At 37.2% G+C, this 16,437-nt stretch overlaps 1 protein-coding gene across 1 annotated transcript; it reads left to right on the plus strand.

The window, feature by feature from the left end:
- Positions 1-936: 936 nt before the first annotated feature.
- LOC121366972 lies at positions 937-10,348 on the plus strand (the record flags this gene model as incomplete). The annotated part of the gene is made up of 4 exons (XM_041491193.1): positions 937-1,079; positions 2,416-2,581; positions 5,057-5,173; positions 9,423-10,348. Coding segments are annotated over 4 exons (1,352 nt in total), but the record flags the coding sequence as incomplete, so codon positions are not given.
- Positions 10,349-16,437: the final 6,089 nt, after the last annotated feature.

Raw genomic sequence — 16,437 nt, forward strand, 5'->3', positions numbered from 1 at the left:
CCTGGCACTACCATATTTGTTTTCTGGTGTCAGTAAACTTTATTTTAAAAAAGAAGACAAATCATTTTATGAAACTACTTGTTGAGCAAAGGGCAGATATAATGGCATGTCATTCAACCATGCAGTACGGTTACTTAAAGAAAATAAATAGAGGCTATTTTATTCGGGTGTTTTTAATACAATTTTTAATGTCAATGAGTGATGTGTGAAAAAACATGTTTTAACAAATTGCGAAGCAGCGAGTCACAATATGTTTTTCACACATCACTCGTTGACATCAAAATCATATTCGAAAAAACACCACAAAATGGTCTGTTTATTGCATACATTGTCCTGGTTTTTGACAATATCTTTCACTTTTTTTGTTAATGTCGTTTGCTGATCCTGTTGAAAACATGTAACGCCATGGTATATTTCTTCTGGTTGAACTTTTGTTGAAAATTTACTTGACCATGATATTTTGAAAAGAAATACAAATGAAAAGTATCTTTATTTAATTAATATTAGTAATACTGCTGTGCAAACATACCGGCAAGTTTAAAAACTTACACTCAACGACAGGACATTGTGTCATCATTATTTAGGTTTGTATTCAATCAGTTTTAGACATTTTATCGTAACTGCACTTCATATCCATTTTTTATAGGTACATGTACGGTTGTTTAAATTACTTTTTCAAATATGACTAGATGCATTGGTAATCATCAAACTTAAACTTGTAATAATTTACAAGGGAGATAACTGATTCATTAATGTTTACAAAAATATAAATATGATTTCTATATTTTCACTGTAACTAAAATACAGTGAAAAATGACTTTTCACCAAATATCACTTTTATGGTTTCTGTAGATCTATATATTTGATTGTTATGTACATAATAATATCAGTTATCAGTTTCGTAAATTAAATTAAAAAAATTCTTTTCTTTTTCAGTTCTGAAAAAAATGGCATCACCATGTGATGCAACCCAAGAACAAGATCTAAAACGTAGAATGAAGCCTGAATTTAAAAAACTAATAGTACCATCTCTAGTAATATGTCATCTGGACATTTTCTGTCTTTCAGAAGAAGAAGAGGTGAGTTTAAAGTTAAATATATCAGTTTCACATGTAAGTGGTTTAGAGGAAGCATCCTTAGTGTAGCTATTCACAGTTGAATATGGACCCCAAAGAGTATTGGCTATTTTTTGGTGGGTGTGCAGGGCGATAGTTTCGACAATCGAAACCCCTCCCTGTGCAAGCAAAATTTTCTCTTTTTTTCAATATATTTTCCTGGGAAGCATGACTCATCCCACCTATAAACGTTGGTCACCACAGTCTAGACCCCGCCTGGTAAACTTCCTGCAATCTTGCCTGATTTGGCAAATATGGTCACAAAATAATTTTTCACACTCGCCAGATTGAAATTACATTCTCTGTATGAGTGCGATCGCACTCGTGCACCTTAAAAGACAAAGTCTGCCGATAGCCAAAATGATTGTGGATCTACAAATGGCACAAATTTAACATTTAGCAAATTTCACTATTAAAGCCATTTTTGTTATAATTTAAGTTATAATTACTTACATTTTAATATTTAGAAATGTTCATTTTTCGTACATCTGAAGTGGTTCTGGTCATCCAGGTTTTTGTAATATCCCGAAATTGCATTTTTCATAATTCTGAAAATGCAGGGGCAGGATTTAGCTCAGTCGGTTGAGTGCTCGCCTGAGGTACTTGCATTGCAGGATGGAACCACCTCGGTGGATCCATTCAACTGATAGGGGTTTTTCTCATTCCATGTGCACCACAACTGGTCAAAGACCATGATATGTGCTTTCCTGTCTGTGGGAAAGTGCATATAAAAGATCCCTTTCTGCATTAGGAAAATTGTAGCGGGTTTCCTCTGATATGACTACGAGTCAGAATTACCAAATGTTAGACCTCCACTAGCCAATGATTAATTAATCAATGTGCTCTAGTGGTGTTGTTGAACAAAACAAACTTTAAAACGTGCATTTGTCTGAGAAGTAATGGTTATCGCGACAAGCTTTAGTTATTTTTAGAAAGTATTTCTTCATTTAAACATCACATACTTTACCTTCTCTCTGTTACAACTGTATTGAAATGTTTTGCAGGTTTGACAATATGACTGTAATACTCAGGGTATGGATCTGTACTTTGGTAGTACACATTATTACCATTTTACCCCTCTATATGTAAAATTACTTGTATTTTAATGTGTGGGGGAGTACACATATTTAGTAGTGTTGGTATAGTGCTAGTGGGTACTTCCCTGTTAGGTCAGTCAAATTCTCACACAAAGGGTCCACGGTTCGAATCTCTTCAGTGGAGATTTTTTTTCTATTACACATGTATCATACATCAGTTTTCACTCAGGATGTATACGAGTTGTGTTTTTTTTTTTTTTCAGTCGAGAATTGAAGCAAGGCAAAACCAGTTGGGACCCCATAGTGCAGCCTCAGAATTGCTGGATATTCTGTCTCGTAAAGATGACTGGTTTAACAAGTTAATTAAAGTTCTCAGAAAAAAGGACATCAAACTAAGTCATGTTGCAGACATATTTGAGAAAATGAAAGGTACTTAATAGATGTTCACTAATATTTATTTTAAATGAATGAATTATATATTATTCTTTTCTTTGAATACTTGAGAAAGATATGCATGTACTTGTAGTACATGTAATTTGAATAGAGTGGATTCTAATTCTTTCAATTGTCAGATGTAGTTTTGTGGTAGAGGGATTGGTTATAGATTTGCTCACCATGCAGTGCCTCGTGATTGGTACCATGCATCAAATGCCATGTTATGTACCGGGTACTGTCCTACCTATGGCAAAATGCGTATAAAAATATATATTTGCTGGGTTTTTTATAATCGATAGTATAGAGCCCGACTGATCTATTTTCGACTATAATTGATCATTGGAAAATCATTCAATCTCCTTTTTTTAACCCCCCCCCCCCCCACACACACACACAGACTGAGAAAGTATGTGGGTTATTAGTCCCCTTCCATGGAATTTAGCAGGGGAGAGGAAGGAAGGAAGGAAATGTTTTATTTAACGATGCACTCAACACATTTTATTTACGGTTATATGGCATCGGACATATGGTTAAGGACCACACAGATATTGCGAGAGGAAACCCATGGGCTACTCTTTTTGATTAGCAGCAAGGGATCTTTTATATGCACCATCCCATAGACAGGATAGCACATACCATGGCCGTTGATGTACCAGTCATGGTGCACTTGCAGGGGAGAGAGTTGCAATGCTATATTGCTTGGTTCGAAAATGAATAACATGTTTTCCAGCGTCACCAATGTGGCCTACAACCAGCCAGTTATTTTTCATTAAATGTTTGCAAATTATTTTGACTGATTCGCAAAGTGGTCATTCAGTTTAATGTATAGCGTTAAAAAACCCAGTATACTGTCGCATGTTTTGCCATCCAAACGTTGGCTTAATTATTACTTAACCCAGTTGAATCCAGTTCTATGTGCAGGGACAAGTTCAGCCTGCCATTTGTGTGTGTGTATTATTATTATTATTATTATTAGCAGTACTAGTAGTAGTAGTAGTAGTAGTAATAATTGTGTATTATTATTATTATTGTTATTATTATTACTATTATTATTACTACATGTATTATAATGTTGGTAAAATCATGTCGTGGTGGGGTGGGTGGGGGTGGTTGTTACAGAAACATTACATAAATTTAGAGGCGGAACCGGGAGTGGTCTCAGTGGTATAAAAAAAATATATATTGAGTTTTATTGCCCCTCGCAATTTTGCGCATTTGAAATATGACTAAATACAGCAAAATAACCTTTATTTATATGCGGTAAAATTAACTTTAAACAAAATTTAAGCAGCGTCAAAATTGCAATCAAGGAAAAATGATTAAGTTCAAGCCCTGTTGTTAGTTTGTGTACTGTCTGTAGTTAGTTTGTGTACTGTCCGTAGTTAGTTTGTGTACTGTCCGTAGTTAGTTTGTGTACTGTCCGTAGTTAGTTTCTCTTTCAGATAATCTACCTCAGCAGCTTATGATTTGTAATTGTTATTATTATTATTATTATTTTTATGATTATTGTTTATTTTTAGTACTGTAGTGACAATATTACGCTATTCATATGTCTATGGAAAACGTACACAAAAGGGTCCACTAGATTCATATACACTCCTCCCCCTCTCCTGTTCAGAAAATGCACTGTTCGTACAGTACTTAGTACCCGGTATGTATTCCTCCTGTTTCAGATGGTTTGGTAATATGGATCAATCAAATACCTATTTACTGCCTATATACATTTTTGCTGTGAATATAGCCAGCCCTTGTTAGCGGAGGCTATATACACGGCCGTCGTATATATAGTCACATCGTATATAAACACCATCTAGTTCAGAGTATTCTTTTAAAATTCCTATCCCAAGTCAGCTGTTATGGAATATTTTGCATAATAATGAATTTGACAAGGTGGAAAATGAAGGTGTTTGTGTACGACTAATGATAAATTTACCTACAGATGCTTCTGTTACTAAAATAAATTAATGTATAAACTTGTTATCATTCAGTACAGGTTTTTATTAATTTTTAATAACTTATTTTCATTGTTGTTTTCTTATATTTGCCCTACGTCGCAGAGGATGGTCAAGCGTTCTCGTTACACAAGCTTGGTAAATCGTTTTGACACTGCTGTTATTCGGGGGATGCCCATCACGTGACTCAAAATAATACGTCACACCTCTGCTCTCCAAATAGCTGTTATTTTTCTCTGAATTATGGACCATCGATATAATTCAATTATTTTTATAAAATATCAATAATAGGTGGGATATAGTGGTTATGTATATGGTTCAATAAAGTACTTTTAGGTACAAATCAAGTGTATATATTATCATATAATACTTTGTTGGGTCATTAATTAGGTCAACCATCCGTGACTGAGCGCCTTTAAGAGATATGAAAAATTTGTTGGGCCCAGTAGGGCACATGTATTGCTTTATCAGTACTCTCAAAATACTTGTTTTATCATACCCAGTTTTTATTTCACAGCAGACGTTGATTCTTTCTGGAGATGTCAACCACAAAGGCCATCCCCCTTGAACCAGACCAATGGATCTGCAGTGAAGACATTTCAGTTTGGAAAACCTCCGCCACAGACCAGGAACAGTGAGCTATTTTTATACACCTAGAATCGAACATCAATGAATAAATAAATAGCTGAAGAATACTTGAAACATGACTAGCACGAAATAGAATAAATCTATGTATTAATTCATGGCTGATATAAAATGATGGTGCATGCATGAAGTTACAATGGGTGTCTTAGCTCAGAACAGGGGAGATAATAAAACAGGTGGCACGTCACTCGTCAGGGTCCAACAAACTCGGACAATAGCTGTATTTTTTCATTGCTTCGTCATTCTTTGTTATACCACGATCATAAGGGACCAAAACCTTACCGGCTCTGTACAGTACGTTCCTACACAGCACGGTTCTGCACAGGACAGTCTATAGTATATGCTGCAGTGAATGGTTACCAGTCGTTACCAGTTGACATTTGTCTACACGTGTACTGAGGGGGGGGGGGGGGGGGGGGGGGGGGGGGGGTGTGTGTGTCAGTAAAGTCAGTAATAATAAAGAAAATATATATATATAATTATATATATATTGTGGATAATAGTATTAAAAAATATATATAGTGATGACGGCTCTGTACAGGACGTTCCTACACAGGGCAGACTAGTATTTTATATACTAAGATATGGTGGAAAACACATTAACAGTAATTTGAGTAAAAGGAATAAATATATATTTTGTATCGTTCCTACACAGGGCGGTCTAGTATTTTATATACTTAGATATGGTGGAAAACACATTAACAGTAAAGGGAATAAATATATATTTTGTATATAAAGAAAATATATGTATATTTTGGATAATACTCGAAAAAAAAAAAAAAAAATATATTTAACGTGTGCGTGTGCGTATTAAAAAATATATATAGTGATGACGGCTCTGTACAGGACGTTCCTACACAGCACGGTTCTGCACAGGACGGTCTATAGTATGCACTGCAGTGAATGGTTACCAGTTGACGTTTGTCTACACGTATACTGAGATATGAGGGTGGAAGTCAGTAATAATAAAGAAAATATATGTATATTGTGGATAATAATCAATAAAATGTATATGTGCATATGTATCATCAACGTCCCTAACTGCGTTATGCTTCAAATTCCGTTCACTTTGTTTTCTCGTGCACGGTTCGCGCAGTGAACATCCGATTTGTTGTCATCGACATGTCGTTCATTTATGAGGTTTTTCTTCACAGTTCAGGAACATTTTTATAAACAATAAAGTAGGGAAAAGTAAGTATCTAAATACAAAACTTTACAAACCACTAAAACCATTAATTTTACTAAGTCGTTTTTGTTTATTCCTTAAAATTACCGATATCGGATCCACATGACTCGTAGAAATTGACTTAAAATGGAGAAAGACGAATTAACTTTCGGTGTGTGTCACATGACCTCACACGTGCCAGATCAACAAGGCCAAAGAATTTAATTTTTATGATTTTTAGGACCCCTGTTGTTAGAATTTGTTTTCAATTATTATATAGCATAGTTGTTGTGCTAGTACTAGGTAAGTATGAATAATAATGAAAATTAGAAACAAATTTTCTAATTATCTAACATTATCAGCAAATCGTATTGCTCACCTTTCCTGTTTATTGCTGTTCATTTTTGAAAATTACAGAAGCACTAGCAGTACGGACAGGCAAATTTAATGTTGACAACAGGAAGTACATTTACTTTACACTGATTGGTTAACTGCACTTAACCCTGAGTTATTGAAGACTAACCCTGGGTTAGTGAAAACTAATCCTGAGTTTACTAACCCAGAGTTTTTAAAAGTGTGTTTCAGCAACGTTTTTTTAACCAGTGATTAGCCAACCCTGGGTTAAGGAATTTAACTCACAGTTAGTCTTAATCAGTGATTAAGTTAACCCAGGCTTCGAACAACCGGACCCAGGTTTCTGGGACCCTGTCGATCGTCTTGCCATCTGGAATAGAGTTATCTCCACCTGTTTCAGCTAAGGTCTCACTACACAGATGTCATCTGCTATTGAAACCCATGTTAAACTGCCCAACTTCAAGTGAAGATTGCCCATAGAACGGGTTCTCGTTGGCACTAACAACATACACCATTGCGAACATACATTATATAAGCATTTATATTCACTCCAAAATTGTGAACAATTCCATCTCAGTTTTTTGCTATATGACCGCATCTGGCTGTAGTACCGGTCTGAACAGGTGGTTCATTAACCGATTCACTCCGGCTGTCACTTGCGCTATATACCCATGTCCCAAAAGGTCGATGCACAATATTACAAAATAACATGGGCAAAATACAGCCAGAAGGCTTACCATTAAACATACATATTGTTTTAATTCTTCACCATTTCCTAAAAGTGAATATGTGAACCATAACATGTGCCACAATTAGGAACTATAGTGGACTGTGATGAATGAACTCTCACCCGGAAGTGATCTGTGTAGTGAGACCAAGACGCTCATTGTTTGTAACATAATTGAAATCTCATGGACATAACCAGATTTGTAAAACCACTTTTGATTTGGTTGTTGAAGCTGGATCCCATGCTCCCATGGTTTCCTCTAGTGTCTGACAGTGGAAGTGTATATAGAGGATTCGTCACGAGTATTTTTTAATATGGAAAATATCAACCGAGCCTCGACAAATACCAATTAACTAGACGAGATTGATATTTTACATATTAAAAAACACAAGTAGCGAATTCTATTTATCCTATAACACTTCTAAAATAACATTTTAATTAATTTTTTAGTAAATCACAGTACTAAAGTCGCCACCATCGATAATATGATGTCATCATGATTAGTACAGATTAAGTTGATGTCACACAATTTAAACATATCTTTGAAAACGTTACGCTCAGGTACACGGGTCTTGTTGGCTTGTAAGCAAATGACCCATCCACAGCAACACATTACCTAGAGACCTTGCAAATTTGCATACCATTATTAACCGGGTTTATAAACTAAATTATCACATGGGTTTATGACATGGATATCATGGGTAAGTTATAGGATAAATATAAATACATAATGAGTTGAAGTTCTTTGAACTTTGACCTGATGGTTGGGATGTAGGACTGGATCCCATGCTCCCATGGTTTCCTCTAGTGCCTGACAGTGGATGTGTATATATAAATACATAATGAGTTGAAGTTCTTCCAATATTGTCTGTCTGTGAACTTTGACCTGATGGTTGAGGTGTAGGACTATGTAAGGAGGGCAGTCACTCTCGCTCCCCATCACTCCCCTCTGTGTGTGAACTTTGACCTGATGGTTGAGGTGTAGGACTGTGTAAGGGGAGCTGTCACTCTTGCTCCCCATTACTCCCTCAAAAAGAAATGTTTAGCTCCTCTTAGCATGTGAATTGATATGATATTGATATGGTTATATCTGTAATAGATCTCCAGAATCCAAGTTAGAGGAGCAGTTAATTACTCCCTTCAATTTGTTTCATGTTGATGTCTGGGGAGTTTGTGTCTGTGTGTGTGTGTGTGTGTGTCTGTATGTGTGTGTGTCTGTCTGTATGTGTGTCTGTGTGTGTGTCTGTCTGTCTGTGTGTGTGTCTGTATGTGTGTGTCTGTATGTGTGTCTGTGTGTGTGTGTGTGTCTGTGTGTGTGTGTGTCTGTGTGTGTGTGTGGCTGTGTGTGTTTGTGGCTGTGTGTGTGGTTGTGATTGTGTGTGTGACTGTGTGTGTGTGTGTGTTGCTGTGATTGTGTGTGTGACTGTGTGTGGTGTGTGTGTGGCTGTGATTGTGTGTGTGTGTGTTTGCACGCATGTGTGTGGCTGTGTGTGTGGCTGCGATTGTGTGCGTGTGACTGTGTGTGTGGTGTGTGTGTACGTGTGTGGCTGTGTGTGTGTGTACGTGTGTGGCTGTGTGTGTGTGTGGCTGTGTGTGTTCATGATCTGCATGAGCAAACTTCTGGTCAAATTCCACCAGAATCCATTTGGATTACTGCAAATGTAAGTCAAAGAAATGTACCAATTACCTCATGGATATTTTACAAGGTACTAAGTGACCAATTAATTTAGAATTTTAATAAATAAGATTGAAAAAAAATTCTAGACACTGAAATTATATTTTTTGATCTGATATCATAACATTTGATGTTGGACTAGATGTGTGTGGGATTTTTTGTTTGTTGTTTTGTTGTTTTGGGGTTTTTAGTTTATTTTTTATTTTTTATTTTTTGGTTGTGTTTTTTTGTTGTTTTCATTATTTTTTTTTTTTTTTTTTTTTTAGACTAATATTATGGGAATTCTACTATGGCCTCCATTTATTTGTTTATTTAAGGTAACTATGAAAGAGATGCAGGACGTCAGAAGCAAGTACAAAAATCGATAAAAACTAAGGACATACCAGATGAGGATGTGTATGCTGATGCTGTAAGCATGCCGGACAAGGTAAATACACTCGTTATGGTATCTGATGATGCTGGAAGCATGTCGGACAAGGTAAATACACTCGTTATGGTATCTGATGATGCTGTAAGCATGCCGGACAAGGTAAATACACTCGTTATGGTATCTGATGATGCTGTAAGCATGCCGGACAAGGTAAATACACTCGTTATGGTATCTGATGACTCTGGAAGCATGCCGGACAAGGTAAATACACTCGCTATGGTATCTGATGACGCTGGAAGCATGCCGGACAAGGTAAATACACTCGCTATGGTATCTGATGATGCTGGAAGCATGCCGGACAAGGTAAATACACTCGCTATGGTATCTGATGACGCTGGAAGCATGCCGGACAAGGTAAATACACTCGTTATGGTATCTGATGACGCTGTAAGCATGCCGGACAATGTAAATACACTCGTTATGGTATCTGATGACGCTGTAAGAATGCCGGACAAGGTAAATACACTCGTTATGGTATCTGATGATGCTGTAAGCATGCCGGACAAGGTAAATACACTCGTTATGGTATCTGATGATGCTGTAAGCATGCCGGACAAGGTAAATACACTCGTTATGGTATCTGATGATGCTGTAAGCATGTCGGACACGGTAAATACACTCGTTATGGTATCTGATGATGCTGTAAGCATGCCAGACAATGTAAATACACTCGTTATGGTATCTGATGATGCTGTAAGAATGTCGGAGAAGGTAAATACACTCGTTATGGTATCTGATGATGCTGTAAGCATGCCGGACACAGTAAATACACTCGTTATGGTATCTGATGATGCTGTAAGCATGCCGGACAAGGTAAATACACTCGTTATGGTATCAAGTTTATACATGACATGGATATTTCATATATTTTGTCAGATATTATTTCACAATGTTTTCTTCTTGTAATTTGACACTCATTAGCATAAGATTGCAAGAATGATTATCCTATGTTAGACACACTCTTTCCCTTGTCCTTTGCAACCAATGCCCTTTGACTTGTATCCTGGAATAGTTGATAGTAAGACACATAAGGACAGACAGTGAGGTAAATGTTTAACCAAAAAGCAATAAACTAAATATTATTTACTTAATTCTTTAGTCCAAAACTGTATATACCACACTATTTAGTGTTAACTGCTCAATACACTTTTTTGGCATTTCAGTTGCACAAGCACAAATCCGTAGGATTTTGTATCAGAACTCATTGGGGGGCATTGGAAGATTTTATACTGTAGAGTCGATGGGGATTAAACAGTCATTATCCAGTTATTAATTATTCTATCAGTAGGGAACCCGGAAATTCTGTAGACATCCAACAGATACGTATTTGAGACATTTGTGAATTATTGCTTACCATCAAATAAAAACGATTTTGTTGTTAATGTCTGAGAAACCATCCTCTGGACTTTGTAAACAATAAATATTAGATATGCGCTGAAATAATATTAATATACATGTATGCATCATGTATCTCAGAATGGCCAGAAATGTATTGCATATACAGATATTTATATTCGAAGCAAGAATAGATAGCCTAAGAAACTTGTAAGTTTAATTCTTGGTAGGAATAATAATTAACCTTTGTGGGGATGGTGGCTTCCATCTGTGTAGAATATTCAGTACTCTACGTCCCACCCCGCCATTTGGTAGGAGTAATAATTAACCTTTGTGGGGATGGTGGCTTCCATCTGTGTATAATATTCAGTACTCTACGTCCCACCCCGCCATTTGGTAGGAGTAATAATTAACCTTTGTGGGGATGGTGGCTTCCATCTGTGTAGAATATTCAGTACTCTACGTCCCACCCCGCCATTTGGTAGGAGTAATAATTAACCTTTGTGGGGATGGTGGCTTGCATCTGTGTAGAATATTCAGTACTCTACGTCCCACCCCGCCATTTGGTAGGAGTAATAATTAACATTTGTGGGGATGGTGGCTTCCATCTGTGTAGAATATTCAGTACTCTACGTCCCACCCCGCCATTTGGTAGGAGTAATAATTAACCTTTGTGGGGATGGTGGCTTCCATCTGTGTAGAATATTCAGTACTCTACGTCCCACCCCGCCATTTGGTAGGAGTAATAATTAACCTTTGTGGGGATGGTGGCTTCCATCTGTGTAGAATATTCAGTACTCTACGTCCCACCCCGCCATTTGGTAGGAGTAATAATTAACCTTTGTGGGGATGGTGGCTTGCATCTGTGTAGAATATTCAGTACTCTACGTCCCACCCCGCCATTTGGTAGGAGTAATAATTAACATTTGTGGGGATGGTGGCTTCCATCTGTGTAGAATATTCAGTACTCTACATCCCACCCCGCCATTTGGTAGGAGTAATAATTAACCTTTGTGGGGATGGTGGCTTCCATCTGTGTAGAATATTCAGTACTCTACGTCCCACCCCGCCATTTGGTAGGAGTAATAATTAACCTTTGTGGGGATTGTGGCTTCCATCTGTGTAGAATATTCAGTACTCTACGTCCCACCCCGCCATTTGGTAGGAGTAATAATTAACCTTTGTGGGGATGGTGGCTTCCATCTGTGTAGAATATTCAGTACTCTACGTCCCACCCCGCCATTTGGTAGGAGTAATAATTAACATTTGTGGAGATGGTGGCTTCCATCTGTGTAGAATATTCAGTACTCTACGTCCCACCCCGCCATTTGGTAGGAGTAATAATTAACATTTGTGGAGATGGTGGCTTTCATCTATGTAGAATATTGAGTATTCTATATGAGTGTTGAAACAACTGGATATATTGGACACCACCCAGCTTTAGTTTTAAATGTGCTGGGGTGTTTTTAAACATACCTTTCTTTTCAGTGGTATTACATTTTATTTGGGGTGGGATGTAGCCTAGAGGTAAAGAACTTGCTTGATGTGCAGTCGGTTTGGGGTCGATCCCCATCAGTGGGCCCATTGGGTTATTTCTCATTCCAGCCAGTACACCATGACTGCATGGTATATCAAAGGCTGTGGTATATACTCATATAATCCCATCTGTGAGATGGTGCATGTAAAAGATCTGATACTAATGGAAAAATGTAGCAGGTTTCCCCATTGTGATAAGTACCATATGTTTGGCATCCAATAGCCTATGCAGGCCATCAGATTTCACGGTAACGATCGTTACTGGTAGCGTGTCGGTAGCGTGTTGGCAAAACCACGGAACCGAAATTTCGTTTCCCATGATTATTATGTCGATTAAATTTTTTTTAAATATTTACCTATATGTAAATATATATATATATAATATATATATATATATATATATATATATATACACATGTATATATACATATATTATACAAATAATAATGTTTCTCATATAAAAACTACTGGAGATAGTTTTCAACACAATCACAACACCTGATTCAGATTTTAGTGTTTGCCATACTTCTCAGTGTTCGAGTAAACCCGAATCAGAGTTCGACACTGCGCTCAAATCAAACCCGACCAAAAATTGTAATATTGACATCATGGCATCTGCTCCAAAGAAGAAAAAATCTGAATCTGTTTCTTTGAAAACTTTTTTAAAATGGCCATTTTGTGGCAATTTTGAAGTCGAAGTCGATGATATCTGTTAGATGTAGAGTTTGCAGTGACCATTACAAGTGAGATGCTTATGAAATTGCCCAAATGAAACATTTTAAGGGGCCATTCATTTAGTATGATACAAAAAAGTTGTGATTTTCGGCATCCTTCTTCATATTGTACACATGCAAACGCATCCACTCCCATTTCGATGACGTAGGTAATAATAGGTATGAGCCTACATTGTACCCGCGTACACATATATATAAATAATTGATCCATATGTAAATTGCACATTTGAACCAAAATCACTGGCGTTAATTATTTGTAGTGTCACTGTTAAATTTAATAAAAATATTATTTGATAAAAATAATTAACCTTTTATTAGTCACTGAAGTCGACAAATTTATTGCCGATGTCATGCACGCACTTTTGAGTACTGAAGGTGACAATCGAATAAGCTCCACTATTTCCTGCCTTTTTATTAAGGGCAGAAATGACGTAAACTGTTATATTTATGTAGCTGTCAGTCAGAACAGCATGCGTATGTAATGTGGAGGGGAGGGGAAGGGGCACGACTGTGTTGAAAATATTGAGTTTGAAAACTTGTCTCTTTCCACGGGTTTGTGTGTTGGATAATCAGTAGCTTGGGCGGACTCAACTTTTTCAGCCCAGAACTGGCCGTAATGCAAACAGATCAATGTATCTTGCGTTCAGCACTCGCCGTGACTCTGTGTATCTCGGTGATGGTGCAAACGGCCAGTTGGGGACTTGGTGATTTTCAGAACCATTAAACTTATTAACATATATAATAATCGACAATGATGAATATCCACATTTAGTTTATTCAAGGACAGACACAAAGCCTCAGAATGATGCTTACACATACGTCACCGCAGCAGGTGGAATTAAAGGTGCATCATAATCATCATATAACAGTCAGTTGGCTGGATTGGAACCTTTATTTGAGGTAAAAAAACAGTCAGTTGGCTGGATTGGAACCTTAATTTATTTGATGTAAAAGAAACAGTCGGTTGGCTGGATTGGAACCTTTATTTGATGTAAAAAAAACAGTCAGTTGGCTGGATTGGAACCTTTATTTGATGTAAAAAAAAACAGTCGGTTGGCTGGATTGGAACTTTTATATGATGTAAAAAAAACAGTCGGTTGGGTGGATTGGAACCTTTATTTGATGTAAAAAAACCCAATCAGTTGGCTGGATTGGAACCTTTATTTGATGTAAAAAAAACAGTCAGTTGGCTGGATTGAAACCTTAATTTATTTGATGTAAAAAAAACAGTCGGTTGGCTGGATTGGAACCTTTATTTGATCACCAGAACTGTAGCTATAACAAATTGTGGCCAGATCTTTTTAATAGCCATTTTAGACCTCTATCTTGTCAGCTTGCTTGAACTAATATTTACTTACATGTAGGCCTTGATTTTCATCAGAACTGCAACCCCAGATGCAAGAATCCAGTTTTTCACATCTTTTTTTGTTAGTTTTATAACATGCTAATTTGGAAGTTGATGCTACTAAATAATACAGGTCTTGTATAGACATTAACATTATATTTTCTAATATACATTGTCTTGAAATTGGATGTCGGACCAACTGCCTTTTTTTTAGACAAATGTTAATGTTAAAACAATCTTATTTGATTTGAGTTATTTTAATTTTTTGGAAATTCGTAGATTCCTGCTGCAAAGTGAGGCTGGTCTAACATTGACAGATGTTAATGGTGGTGTTGTTATGTTTCTAAAGCTTGAGGTGGGGCGAGACATAACCCAGTGGTAAAGTGCTTGCTTGATGCACGGTCAGTTTGGGATCGATCCCCGTCGGTGGGCCCATTGGGCTATTTCTTGTTCCAGCCAGTGCACCACGACTGGTACATCAAAGGACGTGGTATGTGCTATCCTGTCTATGGGATAGTGCATATAAAAGATTCCTTGCTGCTAATCGAAAAGAGTAGCCTATGAAGTGGCGACAGCGGGTTTCCTCCTTCAATATCTGTGTAGTCCTTAACCATATGTCTGACGCCATATAACCATAAATAAAATGTGTTGAGTGTGTCATTAAATAAAACATTTCCTTCTTCCTTCTTCTAAAGCTTGCTGTTGTGCACCGCCAATCACATCTGCATACATTTCAATACAGTTTCTATGTCATAATATATTGTTTGAAAATAGGACAATATGTAGAGTGCTACGTGACTGCAGTGATGTTTTTAGGATGTACAATTGCTGGTAATTACCATGCAAAAAAAAAAAAAAATCAATATAGGTTAACCCAGACCTTTCAACCCTCCCGGATTCCGTGGGAGTCTCCCGGTATTTGATCAAATCTCCAGCAACCTGCGCAGGAGACAATTTCTCCTGTTAAATGACATTTTTGTAAGCATAAAAAAGAAAATCGATCCCCTTTTGCCAAAATAACATAAGGGAAGTAATTCCGACTTTTTTTTCTTATTCAGAAAATGTCGGCTACTTTCAGTTTCCGAAAATGTAACAGGCCAAATTGTTCCGACTGTTTGCCGAAGTGAGAATTGTGGGATATTTATATTGTTAAAAAAGCGAATGTGAGTGCGAATAATTTTTACATGCTCATATACCACTAGAGTTTCGAGCATGTCCATCCCGGGGCCTGTCTCTGGATAGCCAGGGGCTTGTCCCAGGACAGAACAAAATTAAGCGGACAATTTAGAAATTTACATCCAAAAATTAAATAGTGGGCCTTTAAAATTTTGATGTGCATCTCTAATTAATATAATTAATAAAGAAAATTTTACTCATTAAATTTGGTCACTAGATTAGATCGGGTGGTCAAAAAGATATTAGATAAGATCGGTGGCCTGACTCGGGATGGTGTGGGGGAGGGGGTGTGTGTGTGTGTGTGTTAGAGTTGAAAATGGGCAGAATTTTGAGAGGATCGGACTATTTAATAATATTAAAAAAAGAAAGTAATTTTGACATAAACCTTTGAACGAAGGTCTAAAAGTTTAAAGTCCGATCTATATGTCCACGTGAGTGGCCTCATTAAGGCCGTTAGGGTGCACAGCTTGTAGGGACAAGATGGGTTGCATCCTGTCAAGAAAACCCCTAGACTGACAGTCAATAGACGTTGAAGGTGTAGTGCTGTGCTGAAATACAGATCTTGAGAAGCCGGATCCGTCTGAACGAGAGAGAGAATCAGACTAGGGTCGTCATGGGTTTGTATAGTGGTGCGGACAGGCCCGACTCCGGAGGATACGAGATGGTATCACAATAAAACAAAGTAAAGTCTAGAAAAGAGTAGTAGGGGCCGACCCCGCTTCCTATTTCTTCTTAGAGTTGGGCGGTCAATCTTCCAGTGTTGCTAGGACAGGCTC

Source organism: Gigantopelta aegis, unplaced genomic scaffold (genome assembly GCF_016097555.1).
Source record: "Gigantopelta aegis isolate Gae_Host unplaced genomic scaffold, Gae_host_genome ctg8043_pilon_pilon:::debris, whole genome shotgun sequence".
In the NCBI taxonomy this organism is placed as follows: Eukaryota; Metazoa; Mollusca; class Gastropoda; order Neomphalida; family Peltospiridae; genus Gigantopelta; species Gigantopelta aegis.